Source organism: Erithacus rubecula, assembly GCF_903797595.1.
Source record: "Erithacus rubecula genome assembly, chromosome: 3".
NCBI lineage: Eukaryota > Metazoa > Chordata > Aves > Passeriformes > Muscicapidae > Erithacus > Erithacus rubecula.
The window spans coordinates 32302650-32323947 of NC_136689.1; the positions used below are offsets into that span (position 1 = coordinate 32302650).

General features: G+C 38.2%; 1 protein-coding gene across 1 annotated transcript in view; it reads right to left on the minus strand.

Moving 5' to 3' along the window:
* Positions 1 to 11869: 11869 nt before the first annotated feature.
* SCIN (scinderin) overlaps positions 11870 to 21298 on the minus strand; it is a 47534-nt gene continuing 38105 nt past the window's right edge. The window contains exons 11-16 of the mRNA XM_079300899.1: positions 18829 to 18999; positions 18174 to 18351; positions 17585 to 17706; positions 15841 to 15918; positions 14508 to 14568; positions 11870 to 13583 (exon numbers count right to left, since the gene is read on the minus strand). Coding sequence (XP_079157025.1) covers positions 13450 to 13583; positions 14508 to 14568; positions 15841 to 15918; positions 17585 to 17706; positions 18174 to 18351; positions 18829 to 18999 — 744 coding nt within the window. The 3' untranslated portion in view covers positions 11870 to 13449. The remainder of the gene's footprint in view (positions 13584 to 14507; positions 14569 to 15840; positions 15919 to 17584; positions 17707 to 18173; positions 18352 to 18828; positions 19000 to 21298) is intronic.

The following is a 21298-nucleotide window of genomic DNA, read 5'->3' on the forward strand; positions in this document are numbered from 1 at the left end:
GAAAGGCTTGAGCCATGTGCAGAATTTTTAATGCAAAATAAGGAGGTGCCTAATTTCTGTGTTGGAGTAATTTCACATACTGATAACTTTCTCATTTCCTATCTAATCTCTACAGATCTGAGTTCTTTCTGTCTCAGCACTCCTTAGCTCATGAAAATAACTGCAACTTCAGCTTCTCTGGGCTAAAAACCTTCTCCCCTTTCCTGGATACCAGTTTACCAGTGGTTTACCAGTGTAAATAGTGATATATTATTTTCTACATAGGTTTCTTACATATATGCTATAAATATTTCCCACACAGAAGAGAGCAGGGCCTGGGACAAATCGTGTTTCAAGAAAAGGAAGCAGTACCTGCATAACGTGCAGCTTCTTCACTATGGTAAAGTAGTTTGGTTTTTTTATTTTTTTTTTATTTTTTTCTTGTTTCTTTCTTTTTTTTTTTTTTAATATTTTTTTTATTTTTAATTTCTTAATGGCCCAGGGATAATTTTGGTTTAGGGCAGGTTTGAGAGGGCCAGGCTTCCAATGCTGGAATTATTAACTGCCTCTGAGAAACTTAGATAGTCCTTATTAGTGATATGGACCATGAAATTGGTTGAAGTGTTGCCAAGAAAGAATTGGCATACAGTGGGAAGATAAGATTCTTGGAAATTTTAATATTACTCAGCAGAGACTTAGGTTACATTTTAATATATATCACCTCCTTCACTGCAGGAGCTGTCTCACAGTGCCCAGATAACAAAAATGCAGAAGATCATCAAACATCTACTTGCAAGACTGTATGTATTCTTCACAAGAAATCATCTTTCATATGGAAATAGCAAGTCATGGAAATTAAATCTAGCAGTTCATGAGAGCTCCACTGTAGCAGGACATTAAATCAGAGCTTTCATTAGTGCTGGTCATTTTAAAGTTAAATTCCACTCAAGTAGGTATGACTGTTGTTATACAACCACATCTAGTGATGCAGCAGATGAGAAATTCCTTCCAAAGCAAAGATAGTGGGCTTGAATTTCTCTGGACAGATAAACACAATATTCCTTTTGTTTACATTAAATGTCATCATTCTGAAGAACAGGCTAATGTCATTTATTATCCAGTTCAATAGCTAATCACCTTAGAGTTGTTTTTTAATAGCACCACGTGTTGTGTGTAGCAAATTTGATTCAAATCAAATGAAAAATGAAACATCAGACAAATGATCTTGAGGCCATATACTGCAGATGCAGAGGGATATGGCCAGAACTAAAGAACAGTAAAAGACAGCAGCAAATATGAGCAAAAACTGAAGGAGGGATAGGAAGGAGCTGCATCACAGAGCAGGGATCCCAGCATCCCATCTTCATGAGAGATGTGTTAGCAACCTCACACCACCAATTATTACTGCTGCATGGGGAAATTGAGCAGATTTCTCAATGTGTACGAAAGAGAAAATCAGCTGCATTTCAGTACAATGACATGGCAAACCTAGGCTGGGCTAATATGTATTAATGTTTGTGTAATAGCAATAATATTTATTATTACAGTAACCAACTGGTTATACATTCAAAAATTGAAGTTACCTCTCTTCAACTCAGAAGATCTCAAATTAGGGCTAAAAAATCCTGCTTTGAATTGTTACATGGTTCTGAAAGTATTGCTTTGAGTTGTTACATGGTACATAAAATATTATAGCTGTTTCTCCATGAGAACCACCTTGACTGTGAGCAGTAAGAATGAAATAGCTGACAAATGGCAACACATGAGGTTTTACTCTTAAGACTATCTCTTAAATTGATGCATAAAATGTTTTGCACAAAGAAGCCTTTTATCATCTTTGCTACATCTGCTGAATTCTTTTATGATAACTTACAAGCTGCATGACTTTGCTTTGATTATTAAAAAGTAGTTGGTGGTAGAAAATCTAATTTATTTCCTCACAATAAATAAGCTTAGAGCAGTAGGAGATGGAGTTGCTGTGTTACAATTTAAGTTACCACTCTGATTAGACCAGTTAATTAAATGTACTGTCATTTCATATGTATCTTCACATGAGGTCTAACATCTATGTTTTGCTACTTTCATTTTCATAAATAAACATAATGCCACATAGCAGGCTAACAAAAGCCTCTAAACAAAAAGCCTCTTTGATACTGCCTTTGTTGCATCTTCAATTCTATTTAGGTATGTTAGCTGAAAGCAAGCTGTACTAACTCATAAATGTTCTTAGTCACACTGAGCAAGTGTTGGCTCAGGGTAACTGAAATTGTAACCTCTGCCTTCCAAGCTCCATGAATTTTGGTTATTTCATCCTCTGATGGGATGTCTGTAATGGTGGTGACTCCATGTTTGTGGAACACGGGGAATGGTCTGACCACTTTGTGTACACAGGCTTGTACAAGTGATGCACCTTCCATGATAGGGTGGGACAGCAGAAGGGTTGTCCCAAACAGCATCTTTATGTTAAGGATTTGTATCACAAAACTCTCAGCTACAGAGTGTGCATTTAATAGCAGAGTGAAATTAATAAGGGCTTAGCATAGAGCCCCTCTTCATATGATACAAAGTTTATAGTTACAAAATCCAAATCCGGACACAGGACATGTTATGGGGCAGTTTAAAAGAATAGAAAAAGAGGGTTTTTTTGTTTTTTGTTGTTTTTTTTTTTTTTGTCAGGAGCCCCTGATTTCTACCCCCACTTCACTAAGAAGCTGGTGCTAAAAAACCCCAGCAAATATGTTTATTTAATAAATGGACAAAATACCTCCTACTTTAATCTTTTATTATGTAAGACTTCTGCACCATGAGCAATTCTAGTGTTCAGTGTGTGATACTACAAACAAGCAAGCCTTGGCTTGCACGTTTTCTTCGATGGTTGTATGCTGATCAAAGACTTACATTCACCTCAGCAACAGGTTCCCCACCTCCTACCCCAGATTTGTGACAGCACTTCTGCTTTTATAGGGATTTTTCCCTCTGGAACTACTGACTTGAGTCATCACACTCTTTTGCTGAGAATTCAATGCTACTCAATGCTACTGTTTGAAAATCTTACCAGTTAAGAAAATGGCTTCCAATATATTTTTTTCCCCCCAGTTTTTTATTTTCCCCCAGAAAAGCCTTTTTTTTTTTTTTTTTTTTTTTTTTTTTTTTTGTATGCCAGAGTGATTCTAAACAGTTTAAAATTCTATCAAGCTGAGATTTCACTATCAGCTGCTGTCTTTTAACATTGCTTCCTTTGAAAAGGGTTTCAGAGTTTTTAAATATATCATTTTTAATATGATGAGAGCAGTTTGCTCTCATTAAAAGTACTACAATTACAAATATAAGAGCAGCATGTTTTATTTTGCCCCTGTATAGATGGATTTAATATGTGAGGGTATTTTCTCAGCTTCAGAATAACAATGGAAATGTTGGTAACATAACTACTGCTGTTTGAGATATTGCTAGCACAGAGTAACAATGAAGGAAAGAAAAAACTGCTCTTAGATACTTTTCTGAAAAACTTTATAAATATTGTAGAACTGTTTAACATGTATAAAGGTGCTGACATTTGCTGGAATTGTAATAGATAAGAAAAATAAACAGACCTTGGACATCAGAACAAAGAAGGCTTTTCTTTGATAAATTTGTATCTCAGTTGATTTACTGTAGTGGAAAAAAGAGTTACAAGTTCTGACTGAAGCTTCTGACTAAGTGTTTATGGGATGAAACATTCATTTAAGCCAGTTATTTCCTAACAATCCATCTGCTTGCTACAGTTACTTATTTAAAAGCTATGCTTTGTTCTTCAGATGCTGCATATATCCAAAAGGAAGTGCCAGGACAGGAGGAAGCACACAGCACTCAGCTCACAGAGTCAGAGTTAGCATGTGCTTAATGAAGTGCTTAAATGCCAAATACAGTGCACTGAAATCTGCCATGCGTGCGTTTCAGACAGTCATAGCAGACAAAGCACTGAAGCTCCACTAATTTGCAGGGACTAGCCTGCTCCTGTGGCTGTGCCTGTGTGGTGTGCACAGCTGGCTCTTGGATGTGTTCCCACCATTTTAGCAACAACTGAGAGGTAATGCCCATCCAATATACAAGGTTCACTGTGAGAACGAGCAGGCTCTTGGTCTGTAATAACTTTGTGTAAATCAAGTTAAGTGCACACCTTGAAGAGGAAATTCAGTTGCTCGTCTCTCCTAAAAAGGCACAGCAGTAATAGAAACAGATTTCACAGAGATTGCACTGTATGGAAATAAAATTTTATGGGAGATATGCCTAAGCTCCCAGGAGGACTGTGAAAAATCTAAAGTCTCTGCTTTAGTGTATAATAATGTAGGTAGTACAGTGATAATGTCACAGCTGCTTGAGCCTGGTGCTCAGAGGCAACAGCTGAGAGAAGTCCCCACTGAGACAATGAAATATGCCACAAACAATTTGTTTGATGTTCTCCAACCACTGTTTGGTAATTTATCAGTGCTCCTAATGATAGGAGCTTGTGAATGCTGCTTATAACTCCTGGTCACATACAGAACAAATAATATGGATTTTAACTATTCTCTGGCATTCTGAAAGCATCTCTTTCTTAGATGAGTGAAAACAGCGACCTGCTGGCTCCCTAGATAGAGGGGAGGGGTTTATTTTCATTTTTTGAAGAAAGAAACAATTTATTATTAATTTTAGATAACTGAGCTTAAATATAGTTGTAATAGTTGTAACAATGCTCCTGAAGAAAAACAACATATACATGTTTTAACAGATAAATTAACTTTGTCTTTTTAAATCACAGAAAACTGGTAAAGCCTACTGAGCATCTGTGCACTCCATTGGTCTCATTGTCTGCAGTGCTTGCTTCACTTCTACCCCAAGTCTTTCCTAAGCACTTCATTTTAGCTCTATAGTTGTGAGGCATTTGTGAGTTTTGAAAAACTGTGTGGCACTGGCTGGATCTTTAACCTGTCTTTTTAGTCAACAGGCATCTGAAGTGCATAATGAAATACTTAATACAACCCAGCAAAATAAAACATCAATTTTAATTTAATTTGAATTTATATAATTCAGAATTATATATGACCCAATTCTTTGCTTGCAAAGAAGGTCATAGTTCTGAGTGGCTTTTCATTTGGAGACTTCCCAGGCACTAGGAGATTTGAGCTAAGGCTTACGTGTGTTTGCCCCTATTCCAACACAACAGCACTCCCAAGTGTAGTACATGAAAACCCTGAAATAGCAGGTCCTACAGCTTTGCCAGATGTGTGGCAACTGCATCCAGTCCCTGTGCATGCTTGGATTTTGACCAATATATTACATTTTGTTTTGAAGCAAGAGGGTGTTAAAAATCAGCTTTCCAGGAGGGAATGGAAAGAGCAAATACTCCTTTGCTTTGATTTCTGGTATGAAAAGTAAACTTCAGTCAGCAGAACATGAATGAGAGCTAAGCATTCTAGATTGGATTTTTCTCAAGTGCAAACAGAGTTGTTTGGCTGCCAGTGATAAGAACTACAGAGTTTCAGTCTTTCCCCCAAGGGCCATGGACAGTTTCACCAGCTAGCCTGAACTGTGGCATGAAGGTTTCAGTCTCTTCCATTGAGAAATGCTGGGCATTGTATATTTAAATACTGGATAGTTGTTGCAGCTAAAACCTAAGCCAAATTAAAGAAAAGAAAAAAAAAAGGATAATTATTCTTCTCAGTTACAATACTTAAGAGGTTCAATGTGAAATCTGAGCCTATTACAGTGTGTTATAGCAAAAGGAAAGCCAACCCTTATTATAGGATTGTATTTATATATAATACAAGCCCTCCCAGGTTTGTATTTATGATGAGATGAAAAAGGGAAGAAGAAACAAACCAGAGGATGATGAAAGAATGTTTCAGGGAAGACAAACACTGTGTGGGTGGGGAGGAGTAATTTCATCTCCTTGCTCAGCTGTAGTCCAGACTTTTAAAATCTTATCAGCTCACCATGCCTTCTTTTTAAGTTAACAGTAAATCTCAAAATTACTTCAGTGAATGCAAGATTAGGCCTACTGCTTGCTAAATGTTAAATGCTAAGTCCCTTGAAAATTGATTTGAAAGCTAATCACAGGGGTACTAGGCAGAAAGCTTTCTTTCACATCCTAGGTTTCAATTCTTGGAGGGAAACAACTTTGAAGACCTTATAAAACCTGTCCCTGCAAAATCGTTTTTGATTTCCTCTTCCAGGGAATATGATTCAAACAAACCACATCACACATTCCAATTCCATAGTATTGAAAAAGAGAAGCCATTCAGAGAATGAGGCACAGCTTCTAACGCTAGGATTGTAAACTCACACAAAACCCTGCCAGAATAGTAATTTTTAAATGCATAATTTTTTAAGCCTTTTGTTGACATCACAGTATTTCAATATTTTATCAGAATATGGATTTCCTCTTCCCTGGCTCTCATGGCCACACCACACTACTTAACACACTACTTAGCAGGCTTTAAACAAAGTAAGGAATGCAAATAAACGAACCTGTGGAGGAACAGATTGTTTAGCTGAGATTTTAATTGTGTTACTGAATTCCAGTGAATGGAGGCAGTACTAGAGCCAATAGCTGAAGTGCTGCAAGAGTAAGCTCTTCAGTTTTCATCTCTCTTTCATCTTCCTTTTCACCTCTACCAGGACTGGTCATAGAAGATTAAGAGTCCAGGCAGGACTCTAGGGAGCTGAAGCAGCAGTGTTCAGACACTATGAACATACTAATTTTTTTTTCTAATTTAATAATTTGATTCAAGGCCTCTCTACTCCTGGAAAAGTCAAACAAATAATACCTCCTAATGTGAGGAAAAAATAATCATGGACATATAGTAAACAGAAAGAATCTGTTTAAGGAAGTCTTCATACTTTGAAGATTTTGTATTTCAGATGGTATATGATAAAGATATGATACATTCAGCACATGAGTAGATGCAACCCCAGACTGACCTTCAGAGGAAGCATGAGAAAGCTTTAAAGAGGACAAATGGTTATATCCCTTCCTCCTGGTTTACTGATAGAAAGACTCTGAAGCCATAGGTCATTCTGTGAAAGCTAGTTACTAAATCTGAGATTGTGCCTGCTGAGGGTCACTTAAAGAGCCTGCCCTTCTGCTTAGGGACACTGATATCTGCAGTCTTTCATCACAGCACAACTGTAGATACAAGGATTTTAATGTTAGCATCACTGCACTCCCTGCAAATCATTCATCTCTGAGTTCTTGCTGAGGATTGATTGAAGACACAGCAGTCTGGCATATAAAACATGTATGTGTTCCTGTGTTTTTCAGACCTGTGGTAAGTCAGAGTTGAGATAAAATGTTAATCATTAGCAGTCACCAGAGAGGCCCTAACCTCAAGCTTTCACCGGGCCAGAGTGTTGAAATTGTGTGAAACCAATAGCAGCAGGCAGCAGACATTTGTTGAAGAATGGAGACCACATTTAAGTGCAAAACCAAAGCTTCGAAATGAACAAGACATTTGTTAATCTTCATCCCTCCATCTGCAGTCAGTGAGCACTTTTTGTTTCTCTCAGTTCTACCCTTGACTGTGGACAGGACTCCTGGACTCAGTCTCTGGACTGAAGCCATGTGAGTGGATGTCTGTTACCCAGTATAATGAAAGGAAGAGCCAATACATTATCAGCAGTCACAGTCCTTAAGTCATTCACAAAACAACACTTGCCAGAAACAAAATGAGCTGTACTGCAGAGAGGCCTCATATCTTTAACAACAGATACCATCCCTTTCAAAAGCAAATCATTTCATTCTCCAAGTTGAAGTAAAGAAGCACCTGAAAACTTTGCTATTTCTTTGTAAGCACAGCAGAGCCTTATCTTTGCTTCTTACTTATAATCCCCAGAGCAGTTGCTCCCAATATGGAGAGGAATTTTTATGGACCTGATGCAAATACAGCCATAGTTACAGCTTTCATGGAGTTCATGGAGTGTCAAGGCTGAAGAGGCAAGGGTGAGAGATCTATTTCAGCTTATATGGTGTTATAACATAAAAGCCTTACTCCTCAGTCGAGCAGGCCTCTGTCCTTCCTCTGCTGCCCTAATGCTGGCTGGTGGAACTGCACCCGTTCTTCAGCAGGTCTCTGGAGGAGATGAGGCATTGCACTCATCCTGTCTAATCCTGCTCTGAGCAAGTCTGTGCAGCCTGGCACCAGTAGCCTGGGCAGCTGTCTGGATTATGAGCAGTACCTACAAGATGACAGTGTTGAGAAGTGACTTGACTAGGTCAAGCACTGTACAAACACATGGTAAGAGACAGAGCAGCTTAAATAAACAGGGAAAGAATTGAGGAAATCCTCATTTAATAGGTAGAGAACAGGACTGAAATTCAGTGATTCACTTCACACAGACAACAGGAAATTCAGGTACCATAATCCCTGTTTGCTGCTTTGAATATCAGATGACTTTTCAATAGCTTTGCTCACACAATCTTGAAAAGAAAGATCACTTTAAACTTTGGGAATTCCCACATGGGATTATTTGGATACTGAAGTGAATCTGCAAATGCTAGGATGGGATAGTCTGGCAGCATAATGCAGCTTGGACCTATCTAGAAAGAGAACAGAGGATTGTTAGAGTGGGCATCTTGCCGGTTCTTGCTGGTAGGACATTCACTGCCATTTCTTATCCAAGTAGAGTAGGAGAGTAGCTGGTTAGTGTTGGGAAGGACAGCAATCAATCTTTGATTAGAGATATCTGCAGCCCATTCAGCTGGTTAAATGGGGACTCTGATGTGCTGCAACACCCAGTTCAGGAAAACTGTAACCTTTCTGAGACCACTCTGTGAAAATCTACACCCCGAGGGAAATTTGTGATCTTCAGTGGTCTATTGTAATCACAATTGTTTCTGTAGCTGCTTGTTCTGTAGGAAGGGTATCAGACAACATAAAACATGGCTATTGGGAAATGATACTAAAATCACCTGATTGCATCCAGCCTTGATGTTCCTATAACCAAATGCTGGTAAATCACCCTGAGTCACCTCTGTGGTATCTGTTGAGTAGCAAATAGAGCTGTGCTCTTCTAGCACCTGTCAAGAGGCTTTTTAAAAATAATCAAATTATCATTACTGCAAAAGTAAACATGTGTCTCTGGGCCTTTCAGTGGGATCCTGTTCAGATTGTTGCAGTCTCCCCTGCTTGCCTCCATGCAGCTAATTTTTGAGGCAATGATCTGCAGTTTAACAATAAAAATCAATGCTTTCACCTGATGCTTTCATTTCATGTGCACAGAGGCCCAAATTTCACTGCTGATTGATTAAATGTGGTGGTGAAATGTACAGTGTTGTGGTTCTCAGTACACTCATAACAACCCTTTGAGAAAACACTCACAGGGTGGAAGTGTGGATGTGTTTAGGGAGAAGTCTGATACAGACTGTTTCACCTTCTGCTTGCCCCCCTGGAATAACTCTGTCTGCTATTATTAAAAAAAAAATAAATAAAGCTTACATATTCTGTTCTGTAGAGGCTATTTTTTTCCTGCAATGCAAATATGCTTTAATGTGAAAAGGAAAATGACAAGCAGAGTGAGAAGGGCCAAAATAATAATCCCTTAATTTTATGCCATGGTGGGCTTCCCAGTTCCCATTGGTCAGCTCTTCTCCTTGCACCCTGGAAGCTTTAATTGAAGTGAGTGTATTATTTTCATTTTTAGCATAAGGTAATGGACAATAGACAGAGAAGGTCAAAGTAACTTTGGGCTGGTCAAGAGAGGATGCAATTAGACATTAAGAACCTGTAGCAGATTAAAGATCTGATTGTGTTTTCAGAAGTTCCTTTGATTTTAGCATCAGAACTCCCAGACATAAGAAGGGGAAAGTGTACTATTTCTTTAGATAAAGACAAAATTATTGTCTTTAAAAAAGAAAATGCAAGGACTTGTAGAGTCAGCATAGCAAAGTATTATCTAGCTCTGGCTTTATTAGATAATAATTTTCTGGCTTATATACTTGCATTTGGCTCATTTAAGCCATAAAGGCCAAATTTCAGTGAAATGTTGCTGAAGCAGCTCTATCCTAAAGCAAAGTTTGAAGGTTTTTTCTGAAGCTTTCCTATAATGAAGTCAACTCTGAAGAAGAATTTCAGTCCACAGAAAAAAAAAACCAACTTGTTTGGGCCAATTTTTTCTTTTTAATTCTTTTATATTCAGTAAAAATGAAGGCTACAAGAATATCACAAAGTTCGTAACAAGAAGTGGTCCTATAGCCTGTAAAGATGTTTAAAGATGTCTGAGAGCATCCCCTGCTACAGTCTAGAGAGCAAAACATTTTCTGTATGATTCCTCAGTTCTCCTGTGAGAGTATCATAATCCTACTGTCTACCATCTCCCATCATCTGCATTTTCTTGCTGCAGTTGAAGCTGCACTGGCAAGAAATCAAACCCTTCAATTGAATTTAGCTGCATTTAACATAATCATTTACAGCAGATCTAATTTTATGTAGCACTATGTGCTATGGTCAAAATGGGTACTTAGAGCAGTGATTCCAGAAGCTGACTTCTGTCCTGTGCATAATCTATAGTTATACTTCTAAGATTGTGATATTTTATGTAATATAAATACTATATAGTACTATGACGTCCTGATAGATCTAAGGATTCCAAACACTTTTCTCTTGCAATAAAATAAAGATGAAAAATGATGCTGTGTTTACAGCCAATAGAACATGAATGCTGTTTTGTAGTAGCATAATGAAACTCCTAAATCAGGGTCTAATTTTGCCATTACAAGTACAGTGAGCATGCTATTGCTCTGTGATAATACTGCAAGACATAGCTTATTCTTGACTGAACTTGACTGTACACAGATCTGCAAAATTTTTTTCTATTATGAAAACAAGGCAGATTTGATATGTGTATTCATAAAGTTAGGTGCTTAAGTATTTTCTTGTAAACAGCTTAATCTTTGATATTTCTAAGCCCTCATAGTCTATCCTGTCTGTCCTGTCTCCTTCTCATTCTTCTTCTTGAGAAACAAATACATCTTTGTGTGTACGGTGGATATACGTATGAAAAATAAACTTCCTCACTGTCAAGTAAACCAAGAACAATGTTGCTAGCAGCTGTTGTGCTTAAAGCCCAGTGGAGAACACTGTTCCCTTATGAGCTCTCAATGCTCTTCTCAACATCAGTAATCAACATGCCAGAACAATGTATTACAAACTCGGAAGCCCAGGCCAGGAGACCACAAAAGCTCCTCTGTCTTGTGTGAGGGAACTGAAAAGAGGCTTTCACAGAGCTGGAGAATATGCTGGCACACTGTGCCAGTTCAGAGCCCTCAGAATCCCAGAAGATGTTTATGTACAAGAAGGACAAATCTTGTCTAATCCTTGGCTCAGAAGCTACTATAACTGTTATTTTTTAAAAATGAGAGGAATCATATGTGTGTGTTGAAGATGACAATCAGATAATTACAGGCTGCTCAGTGGCTGAGGCATTGAAAGGGTCTTTGTGCTCCTTCCAGCAGGAGAAGGACATCTTATCTACTGTCCCAAATAAAAGGCAAGATGTATCCTTTAAAAACAAACATAACCTATTTCCTCCTATTTTATAAAGTAGTTATTTCTGTACTCAATTATTTTTGCAAGCAAAAAGTTATAAAGCCAGAGAATTCAATTAATAACAATGGTGTTTTTTCTTAAAGATGAAAATAACCTAATAAGCACCCAGTTCTTTGATTTTCACTTAGGTTTGTAACTGTGAAGTTGTTGAGAAGAGTTAAGCTTCCATTGAGTAAAATGACACCAAAGACAAAACAAATAACTTCTCACTGCACTGTCCTTTTAAAAGGAAGGTACCTGCTTAGGTTTTCAGGAAGTCTTGCTAGATGCCAGTGGAAGCACTGCCCTACAATATGTCAGACAGGGGAAGATCAGCTTGGCATGTAGAATACTAGTTCTTGTAACTTTATTTTAAATGAAATTACATTCACATACAGCCCAGCTATATCAGCAGATATTTAAACAAGTGTTTAAAGCTAACTTCTATAATTAATCTCTTAGCTTCACAATTCTTTTGTCGTCGCTATTACAAGCTCAGACTAAATTCATTCTTTTGCATTACCCTGATTTAAAAATCCCAAGCATATTAAAAATATACAAAAATGTCTAAAATTTCACTTTCCAATCTAACTTATAAGACTAATAAAACTGCTGAAATGCTGTCATTAAAAAGCCACATTGGTATGATTTACAATTGAGCTGTACAAACTGTTGTTTAAAACAAGCATTACTGGATAAATGATCAAAGCAGTGCTAAAGATTTGAATAAAGTTTTACCACTGCCCTTAAGTAGATTTTTTCCTGGTTAAGTTACAAATAAAAGCCACTTTGAAAACATACTTTTAAATACACCAGAATAAAAAAAAGCTCAAGTAAGTGTGCCTGAGAGAAAGGAGAAGGCCATATTCTACAGTGCATACTCACACTCCTAATTCCCAGAAATGCTACCAAAATCAAGGGTTTCCTTGTTTTTGATGTGTGTGATATTTGTCTAACACCTGCACACAAAATTAGAAAGACATTCTGCACCTGACAAGGTGAACAGTCTGCATGCTGAAGAGGGAGTGAGTACTGCTGAGTAAGGCAACTGAGGTGAAGTATGGCTTGAGAGCAATCTGGTTAAGGCAGAGTATGTGTTTTCAAAGCTGTTACTTTTGCTTCCACTTCAAAGCACTAGTGCACTACACCGTGTTTAAGAGCTTTAGTTAAAAAGACCTGGTGGAGCTGGAGCTGGTGCAGAGATAAATCTAACAGAATTCATAACAATACGCCAGACAGTCCCTCAAAAAACACCTCTGTTGATTTCATATTCTGACAGTATTCAGTCTAAAGCTCCACACATATATGTATTAACAGGGTAAAGAAACATGTTAAGCACAGCTTTCTCCAAATATCCATTCATTATTTGCCCCCTGTGAGCCACAGCTCCCACTGAGCATCAGACATTATTTGAAATTTTCAATGAGATTAGCAATGTGTGGGCCTAGTAATTAAATCAGGTGCAGTCCCTTCCTTGTAATGGATAGCTTTATCCCTCTGTCAGGCCAAATTCTGCACAGTATTATCTTGACCTTAATCTGAAGGAATTTCTGTGGCATTAATGTGGATCTTTTAGTGAAGGGAGAATTTGGTCCATATTAGCACATTAAAATAAACTGATCCACAGCTTCTCTTTAAAGAATCAGTAGATTAAAGAAAATCTATTTCCTTCTTTTAAGATTAAAAACTGGTAGCACTTTCTGTATTTACCACTAGAAAAGTCCCACTCACCCCACTTGGCCAGTTTGCAATTATCATTTATCCCTTCCAGTGCCAAGAATTTCTAGGTTATTCACAGAAATACATCAAAACTCAGGAAAGTGTAACAACAGATGCATCGTATTGTTGCATAAGCTTATGCTTAAAATTACTAGAAAGTAGCTGGGCTCTGATAATTCTTTGGCCTGAAGGTGGAGTCTCCTTGGAGAGATCAGTTCTTCCATTTGTTTGAGTCCCAAGCCAGGAACCAGCCAGTGAATGTGGGGGGTTCATACCCTTGCTTCACAATTACAATGGGGGTTCCCTTATCTCTGCCAGAAGGATCTGTTTCAATATAGCGTTTGGCTAAAAACAGAGAGGAAATAAAACATGGAATATATTAGTTCATTTCTTTGGTATAAAAAATACATTAAAAGACATAGTGAAAGAACACAGGGCTGCTATAATACAGTATTCAATTAATTATTTCAAAGGCAATGAGATGATCAGGTAAAGGCTGATTTTTCCCAGCTGGCAGTGAAGGAATTTTCCATGAAGTTAAAACAGAGGGATTGCTTTTCTGAGCAGTTTGTTGAGCTGGGTTTTATCTCTTAAACAGAAAAAAGCATTTGCTAGTGCTGTGAGGATGCACAAGCTTCATTCCCATTTTGTCCATGTAAAAGCCAGTGAGTGTAGTTTCCCCTGACATCTCAAAATGACATCAATACAAATGGAAACACAGCCAGGTAACCCTAGCTGCTCCAGAGAAACATGTGCAAGGATTTTCAGCACAAACTTTGTCAGAATAACTCAGCTGTATGAAGTCACACCAGGGATGACACATGATTTTTCAAGGAGGTACGTGCCACGTTAAGTTGTCTTGATTTGTTCTGTTTATTCTGTAATTGGAATTTCCTCCTGAAGATTTAAGTTAGTGAAGGGTGGCACTATAAGGTTTTGCTGGCAATCCTTCCTCTGTATACATTATTGAAGGTGCAGGACCTAATTTTAAATTTCTTCTCTTTTCAGTGCAGTTACTTTCCATAGGGCACTCCTGCATATTATTTAAAAAGCTCTGCAGCCCAATAATGCTATCTTGATTAATTTTATCCTTCATAAACATACAGAGTTTTAAAGCACATTTAAAGGTGAAAATAATCATCTCCTGTATTAAATCCTAATAAGCTCAGAAACACTTTGAGACACTGTAAACATAATTCGATTTCTACATCATATTTTCCCCTTTGTTAAGTTATATTGATGCTACTTCACTCAGAAATCTGCCATTACCTGATTTAACAGATTCCTGTCGCTCAGTTTCATTAGCGTCCTTCCCAATCCAGATGAAAACCTGCAAACAGAGGAAAGACATAACTCCCCTGGTGTTATAAAGATATTGTGTACAGCTGGTAAAGTACAAAATACTTGATTCCTCTAGCAGAAAGAATACATGCTATGAAAAGACTGCAGAGATACAGAGCTCTCACAAACCACAACTGGTGTTCTTTTCCTCCCTTGTGAGAAAATACAATTATGACCTCTGAAATCTCACTGCTTTCTATGACACTGGAAGGCCAGACCTTTATTTATTCTGATGAAAAGATCTCTAATTACCTTTTTCATAGGTATCTTTGACTTTTACAAGGAAATTGCTCTTTGGGTACAGGTAATAATACTGTCTCTGGTTTGAGCTCTGTGTGCACATCAGCATTTGTGCCCTGTGATATGTGCTACCCTAGGTGACTGCTAGGTAGCCATCTGAAAATCCTACCAACCACAGCCTTGATTTGAAATCCCACACACACCATTTTTTCTCTCCAGGATTTGCTTGGAAAACAGCTACATGTCCCAAGACTTCCTATCTGACCTGGTATGTCCCAACTACTTTGCACCCAGCTCTTCCCTGCCACCCCCATCACTCCTTTTCACATGAACCATGGACATTCCTTCTTATTTCCAAAAACCTCAGCCTTTTGTTCCTTAAGGGTTAGGCTCAGGAAGACAAATAGGGCATGGGCCTTCTCCTCTTTCCCTCCAAGAGGAGAGGAAGGGTAGAGAGAATATACTGTGATAAACAGATATGTTCTCTAAATCTGCAGTGAGTTTGCCTGTCATTCAAAAAGCTCTCCACATTTTCAGTTTTCAGTGAACTGGGCAATGATGGGGATTATTTGTCACCCTTCATTCACTTTCTAGTATGAAGAAATTTTTGTGTCTATCTAGAGTTGGTCCCTTTCTCTACTAGGACTTTTTGTAGCTGGCTCCTACTACAAGGACTTAGTGAATTCTAAATACATTTAATGCAAAAACTTTTTAAAAAATAATACATTTTTGTGATAAAGTTAAGAACACTATTGAAAACCTTTCCAGAACACTGCTGGGGCTTATTCTCTTGCAGCCTCCATTGGTTTAAATAAGAAGTGCCTGCCATGGTCTCACATTATGCTTGGAAATTCAATTGTATGTGTGAAAACCAGCACATTATATAGCTTGAAAAGTATAGCTTCTTTTGGTATAATTTAAAGAAAACAAAATTGTTTTCTGTCAAGGTGATTGTTCCTCCCATCTTACAAACTATGTGATTTGATTATCACATAAAGCAGTGGTCAAGTACACATCTCACCTGCTCCCAGGCATCCAGCAACATGACATCATCTTCAGCCAAATCATCCTGAGTGAATTCTCCTGGGACCTCTTCAATCTAGAAAGGATAATATGTTTTGAGGGCATTTTTTTGTTTTTAATTATTTATCAAGACATAAAATTTTACAAAGACCTAACCTATTTTTATTATGTTAAGTGCAGAGGTAGATGAACAATCCTTTTGACTCCTAAAGGGTCAAACCCTAAACTGATTTGATGAATGCATTAAGGGTGTTTCTCTGAAATGAAACAAATCACATAATGGCACGTCCTATAAACTCAGCTTTGTTTTTCAGAATTGGTAAGATATCCTCAGGAGCAAAGATCTACCTGACAATTGTTTACTACTGTAAAGTTGGGACTGAAGTCTGCCAGAAGAAGGAGACAGGGAAATTTGAATCAACCAAGTTGATATCAGCTGATACATTCATGCAGCTTACATTCATTAATTAGGTAAAGAAACTGCTTTGATTTGCAGTGGGTGACCTCAGAGATGAAATACACACCCAACCAAGCTTCCCAGTCACTTGACTATGGGACAGTACAGTTGACTAAGCCACTGAGGATTAGTCCCCAAAGAAAAGGCAGACTGCTTGCTTCTTCCAGGGACATGCAGGAAGACAGAAAGGCAGTTTAATATTACTCTGTATGAGAAGAGAGAATAATGTAGCTAATGGTTCCTACTTTTAAAGGATTGTCAAGGGTTTGGCTATGTGTGGTCATGTAGGAGTGTTAAAGGGAAGATAAGCAGATGGTGAAAAAGACATTGCTTTTCCCCACCCTGTGTTACAGAGGCCAGAAGGTCAAAGTGATCTCACCTGCCTCATCTGAGACCTCTAATGATGGTGATTCAGTTACTAGATAAAAGCTACAAGAAAGAGGGGATTTCACAGAATTTGGAGGGAATTTAAAATAAAAACTAAGTCCATAGCTCCCAGCAGACTACTGCAGAGAGGTTGGTTCCTATTACTCTATTTCCCAGGAGTATTTTAGAAGCTTGTTAGAAGAATACACTTTTCTACTCTTGTAAGATTTTAAAGTCCTTATTAAAGGATCCTATTTGTTTTATCCCTCTCCAAATGACTGTGCTGTGCCTTAAGGAGACTGCCAGCTATGTCCCCTACCTAAAAATGAGTGTGTCCTTGCCAACTGGTGGCACAACATTGCCCTCCCAGAATACGGTAAGTAATTAAGCCTGAATCACAGACTTAATACCCAGTGCATAGCTCTGGGTATTTCTGCCATGGAAGTAGGTTTTCCTACCTCCTTGAGCACAGGCCAACACCTTAAAGGCATAATTACACATCTTAAATCTCTATGGAAAATTTCAGACTGCTAGGGATTTTTGGCAAGCAGCATTTCTTTTCCTCACCACTCTGTCAAACACGTAAGGCGCAAGGCACTGACCTGCTCTTTCTCAACAAATTGATAGCAATCTGGTGATGCTCTGCAAGAATTAAATTGCTTTTGACTGGGCAAATGCCTTATCTTTTTGCATCTGCAAGCCTCTATTTTCAGACTGGAGCAGGCTCTGGATGCAAACTTCTGCAGTATTAATTATTCTTTTCATCCATCGCATTTGGATTTAAAGCATCAAATGTCCATTCTATAGTTTTTGACAAGTCTAAGCCAGATCCCCAAATTCACTTAAAGACCACTGATTTCCAAGACAAAATATACCAGAAACTATATAATTAAACAGAAAGCATCCATCATATACTCACAATAAATCTGCCTGTCTTATTAGAACAACCATACAAGCGAGGGGGATGATCTTCAGCATTTGTCAAGAGTTGTGATGAAGTCTGGTATTGTTTTTTACCTCCAAGTGCTTTCCAGAATTCCCCTAAAATACACAATATATAATTTATGCACCAGCTGATTAAACATTTGATGTTTCAGCTTGTTAGATAATGTTTCAGAAATCCACAAACAATCTTTGTTGTCTCAAAGATTAATGTATTTTCTTACAGTACTTCCTACAATTTGACAAAATACCAATACCAGTTGCATACCTATTAAAAATCATAGAATTATAGAATGGCCTGGGTTGGAAAGGACCTTAAAGATAATCTAGTTCCAATGCCCCTTGGGACACCTTCCAGTACACCAGGCTGCAGAGAGCTCCATCCAACCCCTCCTTAAACACTTCCAGGGATGAGGCATCCACCACTTCTCTGGGCAACCTGTTCCAGCGCCTCACCACCTTCAAAGTAAAGAATTTTTTCCTAATATCTAATCTAAACCTACTGTCTCCATGCAGTGCTGTGTATTCTCAGCTGTCTATCAGCAGCCATGTGGCCTCATACAAACCTGGTTCCTGGCCTTCATTAATCTTAGTGGTCTGGCATTTGAGAACATTGGCAATGTATTGAGCTCCTTGTTCCTCTTCTTTACTTGCTCCTTTTCCTATCCATGTGTAGCCAGAGTTGTTTGGCAGTTTCAGAACAAAGACATCATTAGAGTTTAGTGACACTGCATCAACATCAACCTAGATTAAAAAAGAAATTGTTTTATTCTTCAAATCTTCAAATAATGTAATTATTATTTTTCACGTTTATATAAAATGCGTAGACATGTTAATCTGCTATGCTTTTGGTCTTCAGTTCTCTTGTATATTGACACAAATTTAAGACAGGGAACTGACTTGCAGGGCAAAACTGAGGACTGTTTGCAGTAGGAAAGACCATCTCATAGGGGTTGCTGACTTCTTGTCTATTCTTTGTTAACTGACTGCTCACTGTGTGTATTCTTACAATTCCTCTGAACGATGTAGACTGATTCCAGCCAGCTACAGCATATTCTCTTTGGTTTATTGGTTCAATAGAGTCAAATAGAGCAGTGAATTGGATTTGGAGTTCTGTGTTCCTACCAGATATGACTACCCAACAGGATGAGCCAGAGAAGTTCATGGCAGCCCTCTCATTTCCCATTGGGAATGGCCGGTTTGCTTAGCAGGTGACCTCACCTCTGCAATCCTAGTAATGGCTGCTAGGTTCCTGCGGATTTGGAAGAGTCGTGTCGGTGGGGCAGGTTTCTGACCCTCCTTCCTGGATGTCCCATCCTTGTAGACTATAAGTGGCTTGTTTTTGAACAAGCTCAGTAAATGTGCAGGCTCTTTGCCTTGACTGACTCGGATCTGTGCATACGTAAAGAAATGCAATAAAAGAAACAAAAGGACACAAGTGGTTATTTTTGGTCTTTGCTGAATAGCTTAGGGGATCTTAGCCAACAATGCTAAGTATGTTAGCAAAAACAAGAAATGGCAAGCTGAAAAGGTCTAAAAATATAGTTCCAGACATACAAAGTTAGAGCATTTGAGAGATTTTTTTTTTTGTCAATCACAGTGACACAAAGACAAGATTCAAACTTCTAACACCATATTTAGCTGATTAAAATGGCTGCTATCTACTGTAATAAAAAAAAAAAAAAATCAAAAGAACTGTCATTTCAGTGTTTTATAGAATGACTTAATTCTCCTGAAAAACTGTCTTGGAATGTAGGTGCCCTGTATTTAAGTTGAAGAAAATGGTTGTTCATTTTATTCATTATTTCTATATGTGTTTTATCTGCAAGAGGAGGAAAAAGAGTAGCATAAATTTTTCATCCAGAGAATAACATGGATGACAAAAATGAACTTCCATTACAGATGTAAAAGATGCTATTGCCATCTAAAAAAATCACACTGCACTATGAAGAATGACTATTTTTACATTAATGTTAAAAAGTTATTTGTATGCAACCATTTAATTTTCCTTTATAATGGTACCACTGGCCAATGTAGAGGTCTGCAAGTCCCTGCCTTTAATTCTCAGAAAGAAAGGGAAAAAAGGGAATGAGACATGCTGTGTAGCATGTGGAGAGCCCTCAGTGAGACCTGTAGCAGCTAGGAGCTGGGATGCTCAGAGGGGCAGCTGGGCAGAAGCAGGTGCTTTTACTGATTTCACAGGTAGACAGAATGCTACAGTTGTCTGGTAAGGATAACCTAGGACACATACACTTCTAAGGCACAAACTGCAGCAGGATTTTTCAAATGGGGAAAAAAACCCAACCCTCAAACCACAAAACCCCCCCCAAAACCTGCAACCCGAATAAACTCAAAAAACCCCAAATCACCCAAACAGCACAGTGAAACATATTAATGCAAGCCCAATGTTTTTTTTTAGCAGTCATTTGTACTGTTGTGCCATCTAGTGTCCACACAAAATAACACACTTAAAGCTTTCAAATAATGCTGATAGAGATATTAGGCACAGGTAATATATTCTATCTGTTTGCATAAAAATGCACACATACACACATATGTACACACACACATATATATATAGATAGGTACACATATATGTTCCTAAACTCATTGCAGGCTGAAAGTACTTTTAAGTATCACATCTTCTGCAGTAAAATGGATCTCCTTCAGCTTTACTAAAAAGACTTTTCAAGCACCTTACAATTGCTGTAATAATGCTGTTAACAATAGTATAATATTGTTATTACTTTAAGATTAATATTAGCCTTAGGTATGAGGCAGGAGCACATTGTGCTGGACACAGTCCAAATACAGAGCACATGTTAGGAATATTTCAAGCAGTAATTATCTAAACATGTTATAATCCCCCCTTAATACAATTTCTATCAGAAATCATAACAGATTAGTGGCTAAAAAAAAAGTATGGGCTGCCATATGAATTAACTGTACCTTGGTGGGTGGGGGAAGCCTTTTGCTTTTGTAAATAAGAAATGGGAATCACAGAATTATCTCCTGCTGCCTAGAAAATCTCTGCTTGTCCCTTGTCATCTTGAGCTTTTCTGTGACAAAAGACCTCTCAGGTCTTCACCTCCCCACCACTTCTCAGTAGTGATATAAGGAGAGCACACCCTGTCAAGCTAAGGACTAGCTTATCTACTTACACCCTTTAGTTGCCAATGTCCTGTGACTTGCCTTGCACACCCCATTTCTGTATGTAAAGATGTGTATTCTGCTTTCATGGGGCTGCAAGCACTATGGGATGGGAAAACCCATGTTCCTCACTGAGGCAAGGAAAAGTCAGACCCTGTTGCATAATTCCAGCAGGCTTTCCTCTTCTGTCTTTCATGTGGCTTTCGGTTCTCCCAGTTTTGACCCTCAAAAAGTCAAGTTTCTTGTCTGGGCTAAATATTACAACTTCCTCCATAGAGTCAAAAGGAAACAGAAGCTCCCACAGGGCTATTGACTTGTCACACTTCTGCTTGGAGTAAGCTGCCCTGGGACAGTCTTATAACTCAGTCTCCACCGGCTAAGCACAAGGTCTGTAAGTCATGGGAAGACTGAAACCTAATTTTAAAGCAGTGGAAATCACAGGAAAGAAAAGGCAGTTTTAGGTTCTGGCATATCTGTGTTCTTTTGGACATGCAGAAAGGGTGATTCAAATGGGCAATCTCTGGCAACTTTAACAGGATGT